We start from the raw sequence: 23,907 nt of genomic DNA on the forward strand, positions 1-23,907 counted from the left end.
TTTAGATTTTTTTTATTAATTAAAAAGAGAAAATGGCACAAACCCAATATGCACAGCTAAATTCCTGCATTTCAAACCAATACTTGAATCCAAATGTACATAAATGTGCATAGACTAACAATAACTAAGCCTAATAATCGCCGCATCAAAAAAATAAATTTCTGCATCCAAAAAACTAAGCCTAATAATCCAAAGCTACGATATACATCAGTATGGGCTGAGCCCAATCGCAACACAAATTTGGTAGTCATAAAATAAGAAGGGTGTTACTTACTGCACCCAGTATTTTTGTTGGGGCACCCAACAGGTGTGGTGAAAAGGTATAAATGTCTTTCACCCTAACAATATAAAAGCGTAAGTTTCGTCCATACGTCACATTTGTTTCTTCTTCTCTTCATTTCCCGGGACCGTTTCTTCCTCTTCCTCTTTGCATTTGGTTCTTCGTCTTCCTGTGAGTAACGTTTCTGGTCAACCTTGCGTCTTCCTCCATGGTAGTGTCACTTCTTTGTCTTCCTGTGAGCAGCGCTTCCGGTCAACCTTGCGTCTTCCTCCGTGGTAGTGCCGCTTCTTCGTCTTTGTGTGAGCAGCATTCCCGATCAACCTTTCGTTTCTGGTCAACCTTTGAGGTTAGTGATCCTCTCGCTTCTTTGTGGTCGTTGAATGATTTTTTGTTATGTTGAGTTTGTTGCATGATGAAATTACTGTATGTAATAGTTTTTTGGTGTTTGTTGCTGTTGTTGTTGGTTTATTTCGAAGCTTTGCCGGAAAAAATGGCATATTGCCGAAAAAAATGGCGTTTTGCTGACAAAATGGCGTTTTGTTATGTTGAGTTTGTTGCATGATGATATTGCTCTATGTGATTGTTTTTTTTTTTGTGTTTGTTGCATGACGTTTTACCAACAAAAACCCATACAGATCCGTGTGAAGCATACAGATCAGTGATCTGTATGGATTTTTTAATATAGTTTTTTTAATAATTTTAATATTGTGTTGCTGAAATTTTGATAATTTTTTTTTAAAAAAAAATTGCCATACGAATCAGAGGTATTTTTTTTAAATCTTTTTTGATAAAGCATACGAATTACTGATTCATATATTTATTTTTATAAAAATTTTGTTTAACCCATACGGATCCGTATGTTTTTTTTAAAAAAAAATTATAACCTATATGGATCACTGATCCGTATGGTTATTTTAAAAATAATCTACGACCCATACAGATCTGTGATCCATATGGTTTTTTTTTTAAAAAATAATTTTTTTATCCATACAGATCCATATGATTCTTTTTTTTAAAAAAAAGTTGACGACCCATAAGGATCCCTAATCCTTATCATTTTTTTTAAAAAAAAATTCTTACCAATACGAATCATTGATCCGTAAGTTATTTTTTAAAAAAAAATTTGTAACCCATACGAATCACTGATCCGTGTGATTTTTTTTTAAAAAAAAATTATAACTCATACGAATCATTGATCCGTATATATTTTATAAAAATAAAATTTTAACCCATACAGATAACTGATCCATATGGTTTTTTTAAAAAAAAATAAATTTATAACCCAATTGTTAAAAAAAAAAAAAACCCATACAGATCACTGGGTTTTTTTAACAACAATTTTATAACCCATACATATGGTTTTTTATAGAAAAAATTTATAACCCAGATCCGTATGTTTTTTTTAAAAAAAATTAACCCATACCGATCAGTGATTTTTTTAAGAAAAAATTTATAACCTAGATTCGTATGTTTTTTTTTTAAAAAAAAAATTTATAACCCTTACGGATTACTGATAGTATGGTTTCTTTTAAAATTTTTGTATTAATTTTTTTTTGTAGGTAAAATGTTTTTTTTTAAAAAAAATTGTTTTATAAACAATTGATCCGCGTATGGTTTTTTTTGTTATTTTGAAATTTATAAAAGAAGGCTGAAATTTTTTGTAATATATTTGTTTAGAATAAATAAAAAATGCAGTTCATTAATTTAATTTTGTTGTATTTATTTTGAAATGTTTTTAGTTTACTCATTTTGTTAATAAATTGTAATTATTTTTTGTAGCGTGGTAATCATTTGTGAAATTTAATGATTAATGAAAATCAGTTATGTATGGCCTGATTTGGTTAGTGTTGTTGATTAATTGGCTTGTTATTTTATTTAATTATGTTTGTTAATATAACATTGCATTTGATTAGATTAGGAATAATAGATTAGATATCTATATGAAGAGTAAGATTAGATTACTAAGATTATATTAGATTTCCTATATTAATAGTAAGATTAGATTAGATTAGATTTCACAACTTAAGACTAAGATTAGATTAGTTTTCCTAAATTAAGAATAAGATTAGATTAGATTAGATTTTTCAAATTAAAACTAAGATGAGATTACCTAAGATTTGGAAAATAATACTATATTTAAATAAATTAAAATTTGTTCTAAAAAGTAATTTTGATGTGAAAATTAAAAATGATTGAAATCGTTTATTATAGTTTAGGCAATTGAATATAAAAAATAGAATAATTATTATGCAGATAATGGTTAGAACTAGAGGTCTTGGTCGCGCTTTAAGGCGCGCAAGAGGAAAAGTGTTGGGGAGGAGAGACGATAGTGACGATGATGCCCCCCGCGGTGAAGGCCTACTGCATCAGCACGTAGGCAGCGACAACAACAGGTTGTTATGGAGGATCCTCCTACGGTCGAGGATGAATTGGTCGACGACTAGCCAGAAGCACCTGTTGAAGAAGGTGTTGGTCATGTTGAGGTTTTTTCAGGCGGATCCCATGACACATCTGTACTGAGTGATTTTGAAAATCACATTGCTTTCAGAGTGTGGAATTGAGAGGTATGTAATTTTTAAAAAACATAAAGAACGTAGTTGACAAGTTAATTATTTGTTTACGTCAGTTGTAAAATTGTTTGTAGAAACGTCCTGAGTTGAAGCTATCTTCCCATGGAAGGAAGATGGTTAAGTTCGGGAGGCCTGCCCCAGAGATTGAAGGTCTAGTGGTGGCCAATGGGCTAAGTCCTTTGATCGCTTGTTCCCTAGATACAGGCGATCGGGGATTAATGTCTGCTTTTGTGGAATGTTGGCATAAGGAAACTAATAGTTTCCATTTGCCTGTCGGAGATGTGACTATCACTTTGGATGACGTTGCGTCATTATTACATTTGCCTGTTCTCGAGGCATTCCACAACTTCAAGCAACTTCATGTTGACGACGCTGTCGAGATGTTGGTGGAGTTACTCGAGGTCAGTGCTGTAGAGGCTACAGCTGAGACCATTCAGTGTCATGGGTCTTATGTGCGACTATCATGGCTGTGCGATTTATATGAGCTGAAGATTGAGGAATGTGACTGGATTGTAGTAGCGCGAGCGTATTTGTTGCATCTCCTTGGATGCACAATCTTTGCTAACAAGAGTGTCACACACATGCACGTGGTATTCTTGGATGCATTGCGTGACCTGACGCAGAGTGCGGGTTACGCTTGGGGCATTGCTGCACTTGTGCACATGTATGATAATTTAAATGACGCGTTGAAGAGCACGACAAGGCAGCTTGCAGGATATATCACTCTGTTACATGTTAGTTAAGATGTGACGAAAAGTTTTGAAATTGAAGTTTATTATTATATGTTATCGTGTATTTTAATAAATATGTTTGTAAAATATATGTAGTGTTGGATTTACGAGCATTTTCCATCCATTGCTTCCACTGTTCCTGTCGAGGATTACGACGAGAGGAGACCGCGTGCATGTCGTTGGACCTCTAGCAAGGCACTGCCGCTGGCCACATATCGAAGGCGTCTGGATAGACTGACCCTTGACGCTGTGTGCTAGATTCCATACGATGACCACCGTGCATTTAGAGAATTTGAGGTCATCTCATTGTTTTTCGGCCATCTCAGATGGGGCCCCTTGATGGTCATTTATCAACCGGAGAGGGTGGTACGACAGTTCAGTTACATCCAAACTATTTCGCCACACCCTGTTGTGTCTTCGTTGTCTATTGCAGAAATTGATGATAGATGGATGCAGTTTGGTGAGTATGTTGCACCTGTAGGACAATTATGTGCAGTGTCGGGCCATTGTTCGCCAGATTACCTAGATTGGTTTTATGCTTTCTCGCACCCATTCATCAGTCTGTCACGGCTAGGGGATCCTACTAGAGTACCGTTGGTTCAACAACATGAAGAATTTGGTGAGTCACATATGTATCAGCAACCGATGGCGGCAGCGGCACCTACTGAGGCAGGCATTGATCAGCATGATCTTCGGCATGCAATGGTAATATTTTATTTTTTGCATTCTTTTTTGTTTTTTGCTTTGTTTAGTATTTGATTACTAACAATTGTTATGTTTATTTGATTTCAATTGCTAGGATGACTTTGCAGCAATTGCTGATAGGTTGGATAGGTTACTGAACCTGAGGATTTTGACTGAAGGAACAGAAGCCTACACTATTGTTGAAGAATGTGTGGGCATCGCAAGACGCTACACTGGCCAGCCAACTGTAGCCCACAGATCCAGGCAAAGGCAGCATACGGACGGACATTGAAGTTTTACTTTGGCTTTGTAGATTTTCGGTTTATAATTTTTGGGAATTTATTTATTTGGATCTTTTATTTTTTTTGTATATTTAATTATCGGCAGTGACACTTGTTTATTTTAATTTAATCATTATGTGATATAAATTGTTGTGATTTTTTTATCCTTAATTATTATATAATTGTTGCGTTAATAAATAAATTAAATGAAACAATTAAAATAAATTATGCATGTATGATACATCGTTGTTAGAATTGACAACACATTGTCAGATGCATGTGTAGTCAGATAAAGCGTGACATGCCATTGTCAGACTTGACAACACATTCTATTGCAACATAAAGTTTGACAGCACATTGGTGTAGTTGACAACACTCCACGGAAACCATGTGCACGCGTCTTTATTTTTTTCAAAAAAATTGAAGCAATCTTAGTAAAAACCACCTATATATATATGAGAGACGACAATACTCTAATAAATCACACATTTTCTCGCAGCCCAATTTGTAGAACAAAGTATGACATTTTTTTGGAGAAACAAGCAGTCAGATGATTGTGAACTCCAGATTGGGTTTTATTTTCCAAATGGATCGATCATTCAGAACAATAATGGTGTTTATTTTCAAGCCTCCACTCCAGTACCCATTCGAGTACCTAATGATTGTGATTTTCAAACCCTAAAAACCAGAATACACAATACCCTTCAGCTAACCGACAAACAATATTTGAATGAAATTTATTACTGGCAGCCATTCACAGATACAGGTAACCAATTTCGCTTTCAATGTATGCAACTGAAAAATGATGATGATGTTAACACAATGTTAACATGTAATGATAATTTTTTGTGTGTTGGTCCGATTGAGTTATTATGCATCATTGGTAGAACACCAGATGGTATATTAAACTTACTTCAAGCCACTATGACCCCTACTCATGATGCCCTGGTATATTACAACGGGAGGTGGAACATGTCATGCACAAATGAGTTTGTTGGTTACTCGTTCTTAGGAAAAAATCCAAAGAAGTTTGACATTCCTTTCGGATGTACCACCGATGAATTGAAGATTTTATCAAGCAAGTTGCACCTCATGGGATTCCCCCTTATGGTATTCATGAATCACAAATGGTAAAACGATTATTTTTTCGACAACCAAGCCACTATGAGTATTCAAATAAAGTTATCAAATTTGAAATTATTGAGTTGAAAACTAACGATGACGTGCTAAAGGTCTTAGTACAGTCTAACTACTGGAAACAATATGGTCTAATAAAAATTTTAGCTGTTTTTAGTAAATAGATACTGGAAATGGAAGACGACGTGTCTCGATCGGAACATGATTGAATGCAAAGTTAGTATTACTTAATTATAGTTTTTAATGCAAATTTTATTTGTTTCCAGTATGTTCAAGCTAATGTAATGTTTAAATTCGTGTCCACTATGTTCAAGTTAATGTAATGTTTGCAAAATTAGCAAATGAAACCGTATGATTATTATTTATAAAGCCTTTAATTGTTTTGTATCTTTTAAAAATAGTGATTGACAACAAAATTCTGAATGTAAAACGAATAATAATTTACAAAAACGTCAATGCTAACAAAATTTCATGTTCATGATTCACCTAAATCAACAAATTCGGTATTTAGCCTAGGCAAACTTGTGTAACGCTGCATTCTAGCTATGTACGGAGTGGGCCACTGTTTTTCCTGAGAATGATAATGTGTACTCCACAGCAACACCACTAGTGGTAAAGGACAGTGGTCTCGTAAAAAAACCTGTTACATAACGACAGTGGTAATTGAACGTTAGATACACAACTAAATTTTTAGCATGTTAAATAAATTCATAATTATGCAATTACCTGTACAAAATGATTTCCATACACATGACCAATGCATATTACACGATGAACAGAAGAATCTGGCGGCGAATGACTTCTAAGAGGAAAAAATGTCATGCTTTGTTGTCATGAAAGAGAAACAATGATCACGTTGTATCGTGAAGCAATGACGTATCCCATATCCGTAATATTCATCCACTTGTCCATCGTAACCTACATGTAACAAACAACAAATAGTGGTTAGTTAAAATGTTATTTGAACAAAAAATCATATAATAATAAAATTACGCACCTTAGATAACTCGTCAACAAGTAGAGAACGCTTTAATTCTTCAAATCTCTCTATGCCACCAACCAGGTTCATATACTCTTCGGACCAACTACTCAGTTCTTTATGTAGATGGTTCCTCACCAATGACCACGATTCTTCACCCATACGCAATAACACAACTATTGCACGATAACCACAATTACCATATGCTTTGACATCAATAATGTTTTCAATAGAATCCTGATTGCAAGGATGAAATTGATTCAACATTGGAATATTTCGTCTCTTTGTTGGGTCCTGACATGACGATGCACTGCGTTTCACTAAGAAATTACTATTTTGCACAAAGTGTAACGCATCAACATACTCTAAATAAGACAGATCGGGTTTTGTTGACTTTTGATTTCTGGCAAGCAGTTTTTTTGAAGCACCCTTGGTCTTCACTTTTTCTGGAGGAGGACACATGGAGTTCATATTAGGGTAAGCAATATCTCGCAGCTTTGACTTCAAATGTATTTTACCACAAACATCGAGCTGCTCAAAGCGTTTTGATATGGTTTCCATCTCCTCAGTTATGGCCACCTGTGTCTCACTTAACCCTTGATATGAAAAACTGAGTCTCCGCCAAAAAATGTGAATTGTCTCTAGTGGTATGGAGTTAACAACATATTTAAATAACTCACATGCACATGTAAGACCATGGGTACTCCTCATGACACATCCACATCGTGAAGGGTTTTTACCTGCATAAGTTACATGCTCATACTTAGCAACAATTTTATTTAAAGCATACCTTGATACCATGCCAAGTAGTTTTTTGTACAAGGTTACTTTAAACGCATGCCAACCACGTGCGTGTTTGTCTCAAAAGATGCTTTAATCTAGGTGTGTTGAAGTGTCATCATATTATTCATTGCCTCCCAAACATTGCATATGTCACCCACAGAGTTTTGTAGGAGTCTCTTTAGTGACCAATGAGCAGTCTCAACCCTATAGATGAAATATACAAAAACATGTAAACAATCGCATCATTGTCATTTAGATATTCACTTCAACAAATGAAAACAAACAAAAATCAATATTCATACGTCTTAGTGGTTGTGTTTCCTAGATGCATCACTTTGTTTGTCCATGCTTTCACAAATCTTTCTTTGTGTGGAATGACCTATGTTTGACACACTTAGTCCATAAACATATGCCACGAAGAGCAAGCCATTTCAAAGTTTTTAAGGTACTAATCTAAAGAACTCTCATTGGGACAATCAACCAAACTCCCCCAAGCCTCCATCACATAATCCCATGCATTCTTTTGAGCAACCAGGGTTTTGCACTTTACCTTGACATTCTTGTCAATATGGAATCGACACAGCAAGTTCGTAGAATCCGGGAATACAATTTTCATTGCATTCATCAAAGAAAAATCTCTGTCAGTCACAATAACCCTGGGGATAGCATCAATTCTCATGAAAAGACACCGAAATCGCTCTAGAGCCCAAACAACATTATTAAGACATTCTCCTTCCAAGTAAGCAAAACAGCGGAGAATGTCATTCCTGTTGGTGTAACACCAACAATATCAAGCAACGGAAGTTTGTACCTATTTGTTTTGTAGGTACTGTCGATCAAGAAAACCAAATTACAAGAATTGGTTAACTTTATTGCATTAGGATGACTCCAAAACAAGTCACGTAGAACATTATCATCCTTCACCCTATGCCACTGAATATATTGATCTCGATCAAGCAACATCATCAATTGTTGCATTTCGGTGTTACTTCCTCTTATGGAAGAACGATAAGCATGTTTGGTATTGTAAATTTGTTTGATTGTTGTATAATTGTTGTTATCGTGCTCCTTCAACGTCAACAAAATATTTCTTGGCTTCACCATGGACTTTGTCATATCGACAACAACATTCTTCTCATCCTTTGTGAGTCGACTTGCATATGGATGCCCAACCAATGACTTTGCCATTTCGTGATTGTGAATCCCACAAATTAACTTCACCATCCAGCCATCTCCTCCCGAAACTAGCTTTGCACGCAACTTAAACGAGCATCCATATTTTCTACTGCCAGTGCATGCTCTTACCAGATTATGTTTCTTAGGCCTATACTGCCCACTCCTTTCACAAGCTATCAACAGAAATGAGGCTCTTCCTCGAACATCGGTATTGGTGTCGGACCTCATTATAACGACAACAAATCTGATGTCATGAGCCAACGATCGAGCCCATTGTAAAACTTTCTCACGACTACCAAACAACTAGAGCACAATTCAAATCTGCTTTGCCATGAGTAAATATCTATGTAATATAATTACTGTACCAACAACAACAAATTGCACAAATACCTCAAAAGTATTAAAAGCATCAGAGCAATCAACTTTAACGCCAGCATCTTCCTCATTTTTGACATTCATTTCAACTTCTTCAGATATGATATTATCATACATCCATTGGTCTTCATCGATCTTAATAAACCATTTAACAAATTCAATAACAACAAATTCAAATTCAATTCACACAAATATAGTTGTTTACACAATAAATATTTTATAGGACTTTTTCATTAAAATGTCATATAAATCTAATAAATACATCCTTCAATAAAAAACATTAAATACATAATCATTCTCATATAAATTTATTTAATTATTAATCATTAGTATATTCATTTTTAAGCAATGTAATATTACAAAAATTACTAAAAACATAAATTAACTAAATTATTAATAATTAATTTAACAATTGAAAACAAAACAAAAAAAAACTGTATGGTCATACGGATTGGTGATCCGTATGACTCATACGGATCACCAATCCATAACTTTTTCTCATACCTCTTCTTCTCCGACAATGAAAACCGACCAAAATCCACCGTATACTCCTCACCAAAGCATGTACACCATCGAAGAACAAATACGCTTCCAAACAGCCCTTAACGGAAGCAACGTACATTGACTTACGGAAATTTTAGGAAAAAACAGAAATAAAAAAATCCTACTGGTATTTAAAATTGAAAATACCATAAGGGTATTTTCGACATTTAAGAAATTTGTTGGGTGGTCCAGCCAAAATGTTGGGTGCTCCAAGCAATTCCCAAATAAGAAGCGGACTTTGCCCGTGTGGACTTATTAAGACAATGGCATTTACTTTCTGCATTTCTCTTTCCTGATTTTCCATTTTAATCGTGTGGACAAAATTACTCTTAATAGTCTTAACACTCTTTTCCCCCAAATGTCTCAGCCCCACGTGATTGTCAGGTACCCACTTTCCCTCAGTCGGAAAATCTCACGTGACAGTTGTTGCAACAACGTCACTCACCCTCAGTCATGTGACATAGGCGAAATGGTTTGTGACCTCACCCACTAGGCACGATGCCAATGAAGGTAAGTGATGTTCGTTTTTTGGTTAAAAATGTTTTGGTCTATTGTGGTGTTTGGCTTCTGTGGAGTGCTGAGTAATGGATTCTTTATGTGGGTGTTCAAACACATTTAAGGATTTTGAAGTCTATTATGGAATACACTTTGTAAAATTAAAAATGTTTCATGGAATACTTATTTTATAATGCATAACTTCTTATTTTTCCCCCTCTTAAAATAGGTATTTTAGAATACATTTCAGATTTATAAGTGTATTATAGAATTAATGTTTCATAGTAGATTTGTAAATTTTGAAATGTGTTGTAAAATACGTATTTCAGAATAATGTTTCTGAATTTTTTTCCCTCTGAAATACGTGTTTCAAAATACATTTCTAGCTTGCAAGTGCATTGTAGAATGAATATTCTATAATAAATTTGTAAATTTCAAAACATTTTCTAGAATACTTATTTCGGAACACTATTTTTGAATTTTTTTTCTTCTAGAATAGGTGTTTTGAAATATATTTTTGGATTGCATTGTATTATGAAATACCTATTATGAAAAGTTATAATATGAAAGGGTAATTTAGGAATATTCAAAAAATTGAAAAGTGCACAAAGTAAATATCTAAGACAATAATCGATCAAAATATAAGGGGATGTTTATTTTAAGGTATCAAAGTTTATTCCTTGGAATCACATTTTCGGGAATATTATGCTAGAAAATATCTTTTTCATGAACATGTTTGTTTGACACTAATAAATTAAAATAATAATTAAAAATTAAATAAAATGTCACACAATGATGTAGGGTATGATAGTTATTATAGAAAATAACTTTTATTTCCATCATAATCCAATATATCCACCCTTTTTCATGGGAATAAGCAACAAAATAATTGAAAGTATTTTACATTCCCGAAAATCAAATAGTCCACAAAATTTGCACCAAACTTGAGAATATGATATTCCCAATTTCATATTCTTACAAATGTGGCTTGAAACATTGAAACAGACGGACATTTGGAAAGAAAGAAAGGTGATTTCTATTTACACCTCTTAGTTTACTAAATATACCTTCTTTTGTAGTTCTTTCCGCCTAAAAATATCCTTATCCTAGATGGTAACTTGAGTAAAAATGTGTCTATAAATGTAGTCATTAAGCATGTATTTAGTATTGACTTAACTGATTCTAAATACTTGACAGGATGGAGCATCTTAGGTGACCCATTCTGCTACAGAACAAATAAAAAGTATAAGTGTTACTCAGAATGATGTCTCCTACATTCTTTTGTGGTAAAAATTGTCTATTTTGATAAATATTTTATTGACAAATCCATTATAATTAATTTTAGTTTTTAATCCATTTTAGTAAAAAGGCCGTAAGTTTTTATCACTGTGCTTACTGTCGCTTATGTTTTTGTGATTTTTTTTTTTTTATGTATTCGTCTGTGTTTGGTTTTAACGTGTAAGCACGAAAACGTCTGTGTTTATCTCCATTGCCATGTTTTCTTTGCACCTGTTATATCCACTTTTATTTTGTGATGCCCTGATGGTATAATGACAAGTGTGGAATAGATAGCACGGTTGTGAAGCCTTGTGTTTTCTCACGATGTTCTTTTAAATTGCAATTTTCTTATTCGTTAGTTTGGTTATATTTTATAGTGTTAGATGTTAATTCGAATGTTTTCGTTATTATTATTTACATATGTAGGAACTGTTCAAAATACTTCTAATTAAAAGTTGTTGTTTCTTTTAATATAAAATAATCATAAAATATTGGTGACACTTAGTTCTAAAGTTAAGCGTTTATAATTAATAAAAATAGCTTTTTAAATCAATGGAATTATCAAGGTAAAAAACGAGGTTGATTAGATGTACATTTTTTTATTCTCGAAAAATTTTGAGGGTACAAGTTGTGATAATTTGGGGTATTAAAATTTCGGTCTTGATCAATTTCAATCATAGCAATACCAAAATCTTGATTACAAGAAGGATTAATTGGATGTGACATCTTTTTAATTTTGAGATGTTGAAACATAAGTTGTGTGACGATTTGATGTTTTAAAACTTCTCTTTTAATTGATCCTATTAAATCAAATTTAATTTACTACCAAAATAAAAATTTCATAATTAAGTAAACAAAAAAACTTATAACAAAATTAAGAATATAAAAATATCAATTTACAAATATTTTCTACAAAGAATTACAACATAACTCTTATTCTTTTATTGCACGTGAAAATACGTAGAAATACCAGACTACTCTTGTTGAGCTAAAAAAATAAAAAATAATACTAATATTTCTTTTTCATAATAATCATTTAAATAAATATACATAAATCTCTTTTTAATTAGTTTTGGGTGAGAAATATTTTTAAAGCTTATAAATAATTTGCTTAATTATTTAGAGGTAAACCATCTTTGGATGAATGTTGTAAAGTGTTAGTACCTTCCCTATGTGTAATGGATTCCTAAACCCGTTTTATGATTTCGAACATCATTTTTAATGATTTTTAATGATTTTTCTAAAATAAATATTGGTGGTGACTCCTCTGATTTTAACATATATTTTTTCGCCACCTTGTCGCGACCCCGATTGTGATAGTATGTAATTGGTTCCCTTAGCTTTCAAATTTTATCCAATTGGGTCCTTATTATCAGATTTGTTTAATTGATTCACAAAGATGTCATATGTGGTCATTAAAGATATTTTTAATGGTTTTTTATGATGTAAACATATAGCGATGATTTTTAACCACCACTTTATTTGTAGTTATTTTTAAAAAATTCAAAAAATGCTGATCATCCTCATCGATCTGATGTTCATAGATTTGAAATCACTATTGATGACAACCACAATCGTCGCATATCTCACTCACCCTTCTGGTGTCCGATATAGTGCGTTGGTGCCAAGTCTTATCACGACTATTTTTCAGACATCATTGGTATCCCTCGCCACCACGATTTTGCTCTCGAATCTCGATGCCTATGTACATCAAGTCGTCAATGTTGATGCAATTTTCCCAAGCATGACCAACTGTGTTGAGGTCATGATTGATGTAGATGGAGGCATATCTAAGATCTAAGAAGCATCGAAGGCGCTGGGTGACTGAGAAGCTTTGAGATTTGAGATCTGAGATTTGAGAAGGTAGTCGAGGATGATGGTTCGTCAGGGTGAGTTGTTGGTTGTTGGCGGCTTCGTGCGAGGTGGCGAGGTCGTTCAATGGCAACGTGGACGACGGGTCATTGACCATTGATAGTGATGGCGAGGAAGATAAAACAAATCACACATAGGAATAAAAATATAATATTAAATATAGTGGAAATTTTTAATTAACCATCATTATATGTACACATCATAAAAAAAATAAAAATATATTCCTAAATGTCACTTATAATATTTTTGTCAATCTAATTAATAGATCTGACAACGTGAACCAACAGGGTAAAATTAAAAAATTAATAATACATTCTCAAAAAAACTAAGAGATCGAATTAGGTATTAAGCCAAAAACAAAATATCAAGATTCCTTCTGTCATCATTTGACTGAGGAATTTATCATTGTTACTACAGTCATTGGATGGAATCAAGGCATTCGTGTTATATCTTTTTCTTGACTATTGCAATGTAACATCCGTCAATGTTCTTCATTCTTTAGTTACCTTTATTCTCTTGCCCTTGTTACTTGTACTTATTCTTGTTGCTTTCACTAGAACATTCTACCATGAAACTTGCATATTAGAGTATATCCATGTATACTATTTGAGTTATATATATATATAGTAGTTGAGTTTGACAAAATTTGTTGGAGGGGTCAAATAAAATATTTTTTGTAATTTATTACTAACACTTCTCAGATATTATTTATTTTTACAATTTTTTTTTTGTTTTTTTTTTTTTTGTGTAGAGCTGCTGTAATATGCAGTAGGATGTAATTGTATTTGTTGGAGTTTTGGCTGTTTTTGTGATTTTACTCCGCCAAATATAATTTTGTAGTGATTTTAAAGGAATTGGATGTAATTGTATTATGTGAATTTAGTTCTCCTAGTGTTTTTAATTTTTTTAGTTATCATCAATTTTATCTTTTATTGACTATTTTTTATATATATATTTTGTTCCTTTTATGTTTATTTGGTCGGACATTTTACTCTTTAAGGTAAAATATGTTTTTGGTTATGCTAAAAATTTGAAAGTTTAATTTTAGTCCTTTTAATTTTGTTTTTTTTTTTCGTCTCCTAATTTTGAAATGCTATCATTTTTGTCCCTCAAAATAGCTAAGATAGAAGGATGCAAAAATGTTTAGATAACACTTTGAAAATAAAAAATATACATATCAAAATAAAGAATTTTTTTTTTAAGAGACTAAAATGGAACTTTTAAAAATTTTAGAATAACAAATCATACTTTATTTTCATATGAATGATAACAAATATTATTATATATCCATGATTTAAATTAAACATACATTTTAATCCTTCTAATTTGCTTATTTACAATTTAGTCAGTGTGATAAAATGTATATCCCACACCACATCTTTGCTTAACAGGGATGAGTTGACAACACACAGCGCAATCTGTGTGATCTAATTTTCTGGTCCTGCCCTCACCGCCTTCATCATTTTCCTTCTCCCTCGTGAAAATATCCGAGTACAGTAGTTTTAAAGACCCTGCAGAACTAACAGACTCGCTTGTCACATACTCTTCATGACTATAGGATATAGGATTGGCTCCTTCCCCTCCTTTTAAGTGGAACTACGGAGATGCATTACAGGGTTAATAGCTAACATTGTGGAATAAATATGGACATTATTATTCCATGGAAAGATCTCAAGAGGACAAGCAGAGGGAGATCAAGAATTACATTGGAAAAGATTATTAGAAGAAATGTTATGTTGAGTAACAGTTTTTAAAATATGGTTTTTGGTCAAGCTTAATGCCATGGTGTGTGATAGGGACTTGGATACTAATTCATAACCATGCTAGTAAAAGCTAACTGTTGTAGTTTTAGAGATCAAGACCTTATAAATCCTATATTAGAATCTCGTACTTGTTTAATTTGGGAGTCAAATCTCATACCTTCCAATTTGATCCTAGCATGTCATTAAGCTTTGCAATTCTCGGGTTCACTCGGGTTGGCTGTGCATATATTAGCTCTTTAACTAGTCTCTAGCAAACACTGTAATGTCAAAATCACTATCCATGACGCACATTTGCAGTCAGGAGAGATGGGAAAGGCTCTAATATCAATTGATAACCACCCAAGTATTCAAAAAAATCCTCCTTAAAAACTAGCTGCCATGGGGAGAAAATTAAGCCAATATTCCATTAAGCAGATCATATTAATCGACGAGAGACTTAGACCTTCCATAATGTCAAAATCTCTATCAATGTGATTTCCTAACTGATCTCAGCTAATAAGATAAGATTATTGTTTTTGTTTGTCAAGTGAAAATCTCATAATCATCCATCTCTTTATAGGCATTAAATGGGTAAAGTCTTGTCAAAATTAGTTATTCAGAGAGAGAGAGAGAGATAGACACTTAATTAAGCTATGAATCTTAATTTGCAATTGCATCTAATTATAATGATAACAGAACCTCTTTGAAAGTCTTAAAATATGCCCATGACAATTTTGAACAAGCCTCCTGTGGATGTTAGTGGCTGGACTGAAAACAATTCAAATGTAATTTAGGAAGCTAGAGCAACAAAACTGAAAGGATAGAAACTCTTAGATCCACCCCAACAACAAGCGTAGAACATAAGTCCACTGATATTCCACAAAGTTTCTCCAACGCACGCAGTTATGTTACTTTTATCATTTTACAACCAGTAATTCACAAGGACAAACTCTGAGAAAACATTCTTGTTATGAACATGTAATATTTAAAAAAAGAAAAATACAATGCAATTGTTTAGGTTATGGCATAGGAATAATTGAAGGAACATTCAATAGATTAAAAGAATCTATTACTAACACAGAATATTTTTCTATGAACATTTTTTACATGCTACAGTGGTACAATGCTCATCCTCTTGCCCTGTAAGCAAGATCAACTAATTTATGAAGGAGAAACAATTTGAGGAGGTTATTCAAGTGCAATGATCTCAGCTGCTATACAATTTAACTGATCTTTCTAACAACTCGTGGTTGTTTCCTGAAATTTCTTTAACGCTTGATCCGTTCTTGTATATCTTGAAGGCTGGGATAGAGCTCACACTTTCTGACTTTGCTAAGTAGGGGTGGTCTTCGATTTCCACCTAAAACATTATCATTAAATATTTAAGTTTCAAGAGAGAAACATCGAAAAAGACACAAACAAATTTAAAGAATTAATACTGGTCAACGTTGATTTTCTTAATCACATTATATGTTGCATTTGGTAATAACTGTCCCCATAGAGAGTTGAAGATTCTATTTTCTAACTACTTTTCAGTTAACATCCCCACAAGCTATGAATTCTAAACAACATAAAATAAACCAACCTTGAGGAAATTAACTGATGGGAATCTCTTGCTGATTTGCTCCAACACAAGCAACACTTTCTTGTGGGTTGCCTTGTTGGTAAAAAGCGCCACAGCCATACCTATTGAATTAACACTCACAAGTGTTAGTGTATTTGTGGTACTCATATTAATGCAATTATACAACAGAAGCAGCCAAATGTGTCTTACCAGGTGAGGTTACATAATGTCTGAACCGATCATTACTTGAGATGGAAACCAAGTTTGAACCAAATTTCAAGTCCTTAATATCTTCACCACGCAGCATCTTGAGTTGGAGCTGAGCTTCAAACAAAGCCCTTGCCACTTCCTCATCCCCTGGCCTTTCTCTTAATAGCATTTCATAGTCTTGAATAGCAGCTTCCCACCGTTCCAACTAAATGCACAAAAAAGAATCACAAAAGGGTTATTATTAACTGCAAACAAGTAGTAGCAGAAGAATTAAATCTTAGCATAGCAATTAAAATACCTTGGCATTGCAATTTGCCCTCCTTAACTTTGCTTTGCTATAACTTGGCTGAACCATAAGTGCCGCGTTACAATCTTCAATTGCTTTCTCATTTTGACCAAGTTTGGAACGACATGCAGCTCTGTTGCATAGTAGAACTGAGTTGTGTGGATCATGCTCTAGTCCTTCGTTGTACACGGCACATGCTTCGATGAATTTCGAAGCCTTGAAGAGCAAGTTTCCGCTCATTCTAGCTGATGTTGCTGCTCTGGCCTTCTTTACCATTGCATTCAGCTCTCTATTGCCTGGATCAACTTTAACTGCTTGCTGAGCTGCTGTCACAGCTTCCTCAAACCTTTTAAACAACAAATTCAATTCAACTTCAGATTCACTACTAATTAGGCTCAGAAAATTTATAAGCACTGATCATTGAATTTAATATACATATAAAGCATTGGCAGTGTGAGTCTGATAATTACTATACTTCGGTGTCTACGGAACTGTAATGTACTATTATTTCACAATGCATCATTCCCACAGTCTAATTTAATGAGAATGAATCTGTTGTTTTAGCTCTTTGTTATGAGGCTTCAAGAAAAATAGTACTTATTAGCCTGCTAGGCATACTTTTGTAACAATACATGACAATTGCCAAATACATAAACCATAACAGAAGAAATTGTCAACACATCAAAATAAAGCATTTTCACCAACCTGCCAGATGCCAAGTAAATCATTGAGCCTATCATCAATAGGTAAGCGCTACAAGCTGGGCCAAATATCTTGGTACACCAATCAATTGAAAATTTTGGCATTTTATTGTAGATGGTATAGGCCTCTTGATATCTTAAGAGCTTCAGCAAGGCTTCAATTTGTAAAGCGTAGACCTAGCACACATAACCAATTTTTAATTAGTCAGCATGAATCATAGTAGTTTAGTATTTAGACCAATATAAATGCAAAGGGAAATGCTAGATAATGCCCAATTGACAGCATTATTGGCCAATTGAACGAACTTTTATGCAAAATCATAGATTAAAAACTATTTTGGGTCTGATCATATTAAACCTACAAAAATAAAATGTTCGACCAAGGAAATGACTAACCTGTGGAGCTGAATCAGAACCTAAGGATATTGCAGACTGTGTTTCCTTTAGTATATCACTCCATGCATTGACTTTCCGTGCTTCTATGCATTTTTTAAGGTGATTTTGAAGAGCCTGAGCTTGGAAAGTAAGTATTGAATCAACATATGGGGTTATCTGATTGCAATTCAGTGCTTTTTCTGCTTCTCCCAACCTGCAATGAAAATTGCAATTCTATAAGGAGAAGTAAACAAAAAGAAAAACACTATATGATAATGCAAAGCATACTTAGCATCATTGAGTGAAGCATATATATTACCTGAAATATATTGTGGCCAAACGGTTGTGGGCTCTGACATATGAAGGGTCCAGCTTGATTGATTCCTCACACTCAACAATTGCTTCCTGAAGCCTTCCTAAGCCAATTAAAGCTGCACTTTTGTTGCAATGATATATTGCCTTATTTGAATCAAGTGCAATTGCTCGATCATACAGAGCCAAGGCCTCTTCAAATCTTCCCTGCTTGTATGCATCATTTCCCATGGATTTCGACACCTCAGGGTCCACTTTTTTCATCCTTGGACTCAAAAACTGTGCAACCTTATTGCCATCGCTGTTCCTATTCAAGATATTCCCCATCAAGCCTTTGCTTGCATTGGTGTAAGAACTGGGCACAGAGTTCAACTCTGCACTCTTAGGCATGTATTCCACACTCTTCCTTCTTGGGGTGTTATTCACAAGCAAATTCCCAGTGAGTTTCAATTGAGACTTGTTGTTCTCATTATTCTCATTGCTAGTACTTATCCTAGCAAGCACAAGAGAATTTCCAGTGGGCTGTCCTTGTGGTTTTCTCTCATGACTTTTGTCCTTGTTTTGTTGAACAACCTTAGTTGAAATTGAGGTACTAGAGGACGATGATGTTGAGCTTCTTGCAGCAACATCTGAATGCCTCTGATGTTGGTTGTTTCGATTTGTACAAGGTTGTTGGTGAATAGAGGCACTTTTTCTGGCAGGTTTTTGTTCTACACCACTCGGTTTGTGTGGTGGCTCAGTGCCAGTGGATCTTTTTCTTGAAACCTTTGATTCTTCACTTTTGACATCATCATCACTCTGTGCATTCTTAAAGGGTAGGGAATGAACAGATGCTTTTCTCATCTTATGGCTTTTGAGGTGGAGAATTCTCCCCATGAGACCACAACCCAATTCACTCCCTACCTTCTTGTTGTTCTTTGCCTTCATTTCCATGGCTTGTTGAAATAGCTATGTGACGTGTCACAGAAACAACTGTGTGTGTTGTTTAGATGGAGGGAAAAACTAAACAAAATGAACCAAAGAATAAGGCACAGAAGGCAGAAAGATATCTGAGAGATTATGAAAGGGAAGTCTTAAAGTGATGGCTTCAATACAAAGCACTTTATTATGAAAGAGGCATGCCCTGTACAATATATATATATATATATATATAGTCTTATAGAGTGCCTTCCAAGAAACTACTCACTCTTTCTTCCGCGTCTTTCGGGACACAAAAAGGGCAAGGGTTGATGATTCAAGAGAAGGGTAACATACATACAAGGAAAATACATAGGATAAGTTCTGCGATTAAACAAAGACTAGGATAAGTTAAAAGTGAAATTTTCACAGATAACCGTATTGGGATAAAACATGTTAACATGAACGTTGAAGACCAAAATTCACATCTCGTATCATAGTGACAGCATGGGATTTAAAAATGCTATTATTTGTGTATGGTGATGCAGTGTTACCTGTGTATTTTATTCCCCAGAGGGGTAAAATTTTAATCACTATGTATTTATGTGCCTGTGATGTCACAGTTAAAGAAAAATGTTATTTGTAGAATAATTTTTAGATCATATATTATTTGTTTAATCAAGTTTGTTAGGATGTCCCCGCGTGTAGGGCCCTGGCTTAAATTAATTTCATTAAAATTAAAAAAGAAAAGAAAGGTTTGTAGGATAATAATAATAATAATTTCTGTAGGTCCATAAAAAAATAAATAATAAGGTCTGACTGGTCTGTAGCACCATCATTAGGACCAAATGGAAACATATTAGCATACAAGACAAACGTTTTATCAAGTGCAACCAGGCTCTTAGTACCTTCTTAAGAATTATAATTAAACCAAAGATTTGTCTCTTCAGAAGTAATTAAATTTGTGGACAAACTATAGTAAACAAGAGACTACATCCTAAAATAAAGTTGTATATAATATGGTTCGTTCTCATTGATAAGAAACCATATCCAACCAGGAGCTTTAACTTGAAAATATTAGATTTATTTTCCCGACATGTTCATTGTTAATCTTGTCCACTTGGCTCTCAAGTCAGGATTCTTAAACGTATCATCCCCGCTTTAATTTTTGCAATACGATACTATTTTGACGAGTAATTAATTGGACTGTGGTGGTTTACTTTTAATTTAATTTGCTAGATTAATATTTTTTTTAAAGATGATATTGGTACGAAGTAGTTCCTTCCAAATATAATTATTAAATTTCCAGTGAGTATACTTAGATGAATATTCTCTTTTCAATATGATTTATTTCATACTTAAAGATCAATCTGAATCTTAATCTGAAATTGTACATTGGATCACTATTGGATCACTTGGTTAGAATATGATTTATTTCATACTTAAAGATCAATCTGAATCTTAATCTGAAATTATACATTGGATCACTATTGGATCACTTGGTTAGAATAGAAGTCATTATCAGTTTCTTAATTACTATTAGTGTTAGATTAACAATTTAAAGCATAGGTGCAGGAATCATATTCACCCCTTCAAATTAAAGAAAGAAAATGTTTATTTTATTTTTATTTTTATTTGTTTTACTTTGGACTTGGGAGGAAGGGGAGCTGAGGGCCCTCCAGTTTTCTATCTCATTTTCAGACAATTTATTACTGTATAAATATAAATTTATGCAAATATTTAAACAAATGAAGGTATGTTTCGTATATACATACTAACTTTGGACCAGTCATAGCTACATATAAAATGAAACTTACTGTTGAAGCTTGTATATAGGCAAGTTAGATGTGAATCTATTTATAAAAATAAAAATTATGTTATGTCATAGTATATTTGTAACTTTTTTTACTATGTTAGCATATTTGTTAAGGTGTCACATCTTTCAACTTTAATCAAATACTAAAGCCGATTGACTTTTTCCTTATTTTATATTTATACAACATTACGAGTTTCAATTTTCATGCCTACAATACATTATTCATTAACACATTATTCATTAACAAGACAGTTTTATATTATAAAAAGAAAATATAACTACACAGATAATAACAATTTTATAATATTATCATATTATTGCAGGGTTGTTGTGGTCATGATATTTTGAAAGCTTTGCGCGAAATAATAGATAAGAAATCTTTATTAATTATATCATAAAATTTAAGTATAATTTTAGTCTTTTAAATTTAGTCTATAGGTGATTTTGATTTCCTAGATTTACATTTCTTTTTCTCAGCCTTTTAATTTTAAAAAATACTTTTTTTAGACCTCTTATTGTAAGATATAGAATTAAATACAAATTTGGAGACAAAATATAGTCATAACCTAAATTTGATGGATAAAAAATATATTTACGTCTATTATAAAATATTGGCTTAAATATAATTTTGGTTCTCCTATTTTGTCAAATTTATGATTTTGATCCTTTATTTTAAAAAATTCACAATTTTGGTCATATCCTTAATTTTTCCTACATTTATTTATTTTATTTCTTACATGTTAATTAATTAAAATATTTCTTGATGGAAGCTTAAACGAATATGTTAGGTCTAGGATTCAGTTGGACTAAAATAAAATAAAAATGTAAGCCTAAAATAGGGGAAGAAAATGCCTCTATTTAAAGTGAAAGTGTAACATTGTGTTTTATTAATTGATTGTTAAAGTGATTTTATCAAATTACAAGAGAAATTAAATTAAAGTTAAGGGTTTGAATTAATTAATTAATTGATGAGTTAGTGATGTTGAGTATGTGTTTTATGTGTATTAGTGAGTTTTTGGAGTGTTTGGACCCAAAGGGATAGACTTTTGAATTATGAGAAAGGAGTAGGCGTGTTTAATAGAAGTCAAGGTGTAAAAAGAGAAAATCTAGAGAGTCAAGATCTCTTAAAAATCCTCACATTTTAAAAACCTCTCTCAAAAGAAAATTTTCATTTTTCACTCACTTCCTCTTCTCCAAGAAACCACCTTCAGAGGAACTTTGTCTTTTGGTGTTGTGCAAAAATGGAGCTCATTTATCCCCTTTTTAGTGGTTGTTTATTGTCCCTAGGTGAGGTAATTTTTCCTTCTTCCTTTCTTTGAGTTCATTTTCATTTTTCTTAGAACACCCATGAATTTTCATTGAAAAACTTGGTTTTAAGGAGTATTGATTCTGTTTTTGATTGGCTTTGGGGTTTGGATGATGCCTACATAGTGTGGTTGTTGTAGGAGTCAAGGAAAGTTCCTCTCTTGGAACCAAAGCTCACTTTTTTTTTCTTTCCCTATTCAAAGAGTGACCATCTTGGGATTGTGTAGGTAAGGGAAGCTTAAACCCCCTTAAAAAAAATCTTATGTTTTGTGTGTTTAATCATTGTTGAGTTTTTAAAGTGTGTTTTCTTCATTATTTAATGTTGAACATGGAAAGGTTTGAATTGAAATTCATATTGGCCAACCCGGGGAATGAACATTGGGTTGCTGTCAAGTGGATCCTCTGATATCTACGTGGAACTTTCAAAAGATGTTTATGCTTTGGAAAAGGAAAACCTGTGTTAGAAGGATACACAAATGCAGACTTGGGCGGTGATATTGATTCAAGGAAATCAACATCGGGATACCTAACTACTTTTGTAGGGGGAGCTATTTCCTGGCAATCAAAGCTGCAAAAGTGTGTTGCATTATCCACCACTGAGACAGAGTACATTGCATCCACTGAAGCTTGCAAGTAGATGTTGTGGATGAAGAACATGTTGCAGGAGCTCGGAATAGATCAAGATAGGTATGTGTTGAAGTGCAATAATCAAAGTGCAATTTACTTGGCAAAGAACTCAACATTTCATTCCTGCACAAAGCACATTGACATAAGGTATCATTGGATCCGAGATGTCCTTGAGGAAAAGAAAGTACATCTTGACAAGGTTCACACAGACGAGAACTGGTCAGACATGATGACCAAAGTATTACCGACAAAGAAGTTTGAAGATTGTTGTCAAGGTGTCGATTTGCTACTACACCCTAATTAAGTCGGGAGGGGGAGATTTGTTGGGATCCCTCCTTAATTGGAGAGGTTCTAGAAAATTCTAGAGCTTTCTAGAAAAGTATAGAATTTTCTAGTAGAATTTTTTAGGATGTCCTGGAGAACTCTAGAGTAGTGTAGAACTCTCTAGAAGCTTGTGGAAGAATCTGGAAAACCCTGGAATATTCTAGAGATGTGTGAAACCTTCTGGAACCTTATGGAAGAGTATGGGAAGATATGAAAGGGAGTAGAAGAGTGTAGAGACTCCTAGAATGTGTGGAGCATTCTAGAGAATTAATCTTCACCCTATGATACAAGTAATCTCTACCATTCATTGTGGAGGTGGAGTAGTATAAATAAGGATATGAGCCTTCATTCCCAACCATCCGAGACAAGAGTGAATCCACTTCTTAGAGTGAGAAAGCTAGAAAGTTAAAGAGCCTCTTTGAGAGAGAAGATAAATAGCTGGAGAAGTCTTTATCCTCAAGCTTGAATGCACCATAGAGTGAGTCAATTTTGTAAACACATCCTTATAACCCTACTATTCTTTTGTATAGTAAAAGAATCTTCATATTGGAGAATTACAATAAT

The 23,907-nt window shown here is 33.4% G+C and overlaps 4 protein-coding genes across 4 annotated transcripts; 1 reads left to right on the forward strand and 3 right to left on the reverse strand.

Annotated features, from left to right (window-relative positions):
- Positions 1-488: 488 nt before the first annotated feature.
- On the forward strand, positions 489-3,839 carry LOC102665943 (protein MAIN-LIKE 1-like). Its single transcript, XM_006596807.1, has 3 exons — positions 489-626; positions 2,925-3,584; positions 3,678-3,839. The coding sequence occupies exons 1-3, from the start codon at positions 489-491 to the stop codon at positions 3,837-3,839; spliced, it is 960 nt and encodes a 319-aa protein (XP_006596870.1).
- Positions 3,840-6,514: 2,675 nt separating this feature from the next.
- Positions 6,515-7,223, reverse strand: LOC102666071 (uncharacterized). Its single transcript, XM_006596808.1, has 2 exons — positions 6,681-7,223; positions 6,515-6,601 (listed from the first exon to the last, which is right to left on the reverse strand). The coding sequence occupies exons 1-2, from the start codon at positions 7,221-7,223 to the stop codon at positions 6,515-6,517; spliced, it is 630 nt and encodes a 209-aa protein (XP_006596871.1).
- A 670-nt stretch (positions 7,224-7,893) lies between these two features.
- LOC102666209 (uncharacterized) lies at positions 7,894-9,618 on the reverse strand. The gene is made up of 4 exons (XM_006596809.1): positions 9,553-9,618; positions 9,012-9,131; positions 8,314-8,924; positions 7,894-8,212 (listed from the first exon to the last, which is right to left on the reverse strand). The coding sequence occupies exons 1-4, from the start codon at positions 9,616-9,618 to the stop codon at positions 7,894-7,896; spliced, it is 1,116 nt and encodes a 371-aa protein (XP_006596872.1).
- A 6,273-nt stretch (positions 9,619-15,891) lies between these two features.
- LOC100782846 (TPR repeat-containing thioredoxin TTL1) lies at positions 15,892-19,701 on the reverse strand. The gene is made up of 7 exons (XM_003544739.5): positions 18,382-19,701; positions 18,084-18,276; positions 17,692-17,864; positions 16,999-17,332; positions 16,701-16,905; positions 16,512-16,612; positions 15,892-16,286 (listed from the first exon to the last, which is right to left on the reverse strand). Exons 1-7 carry the CDS (start codon positions 19,305-19,307, stop codon positions 16,134-16,136), a joined length of 2,085 nt encoding a protein of 694 aa, XP_003544787.1. The 5' UTR covers positions 19,308-19,701; the 3' UTR covers positions 15,892-16,133.
- Between the last annotated feature and the right edge of the window lie 4,206 nt (positions 19,702-23,907).

This window comes from Glycine max, chromosome 14, assembly GCF_000004515.6.
Source record: "Glycine max cultivar Williams 82 chromosome 14, Glycine_max_v4.0, whole genome shotgun sequence".
Taxonomy (NCBI): domain Eukaryota; kingdom Viridiplantae; phylum Streptophyta; class Magnoliopsida; order Fabales; family Fabaceae; genus Glycine; species Glycine max.

Bases quoted from the DNA above. Each gene is read 5' to 3' on its own strand.
- LOC100782846 (XM_003544739.5), bottom strand. From the start codon at position 19,307: ATGGAAATGAAGGCAAAGAACAACAAGAAGGTAGGGAGTGAATTGGGT. The intron at 18,277-18,381 runs GTAATATATATG...TTTTCATTGCAG, and splicing joins TTGGCCACAATATATTTCAG to GTTGGGAGAAGCAGAAAAAG. The intron at 16,287-16,511 runs GTTGGTTTATTT...ATAATGTTTTAG, and splicing joins CATCAGTTAATTTCCTCAAG to GTGGAAATCGAAGACCACCC.
- LOC102666071 (XM_006596808.1), bottom strand. From the start codon at position 7,223: ATGGAAACCATATCAAAACGCTTTGAGCAGCTCGATGTTTGTGGTAAA. The intron at 6,602-6,680 runs GTGCGTAATTTT...TGTTACATGTAG, and splicing joins TTGTTGACGAGTTATCTAAG to GTTACGATGGACAAGTGGAT.
- LOC102665943 (XM_006596807.1), top strand. From the start codon at position 489: ATGGTAGTGTCACTTCTTTGTCTTCCTGTGAGCAGCGCTTCCGGTCAA. The intron at 627-2,924 runs GTTAGTGATCCT...AATTGTTTGTAG, and splicing joins GTTTCTGGTCAACCTTTGAG to AAACGTCCTGAGTTGAAGCT. The intron at 3,585-3,677 runs GTTAGTTAAGAT...AAATATATGTAG, and splicing joins GATATATCACTCTGTTACAT to TGTTGGATTTACGAGCATTT.
- LOC102666209 (XM_006596809.1), bottom strand. From the start codon at position 9,618: ATGTACGTTGCTTCCGTTAAGGGCTGTTTGGAAGCGTATTTGTTCTTC. The intron at 9,132-9,552 runs GTGAGGAGTATA...TGGTTTATTAAG, and splicing joins TCGATGGTGTACATGCTTTG to ATCGATGAAGACCAATGGAT. The intron at 8,925-9,011 runs GTATTTGTGCAA...ATTGTGCTCTAG, and splicing joins ATGCTTTTAATACTTTTGAG to TTGTTTGGTAGTCGTGAGAA.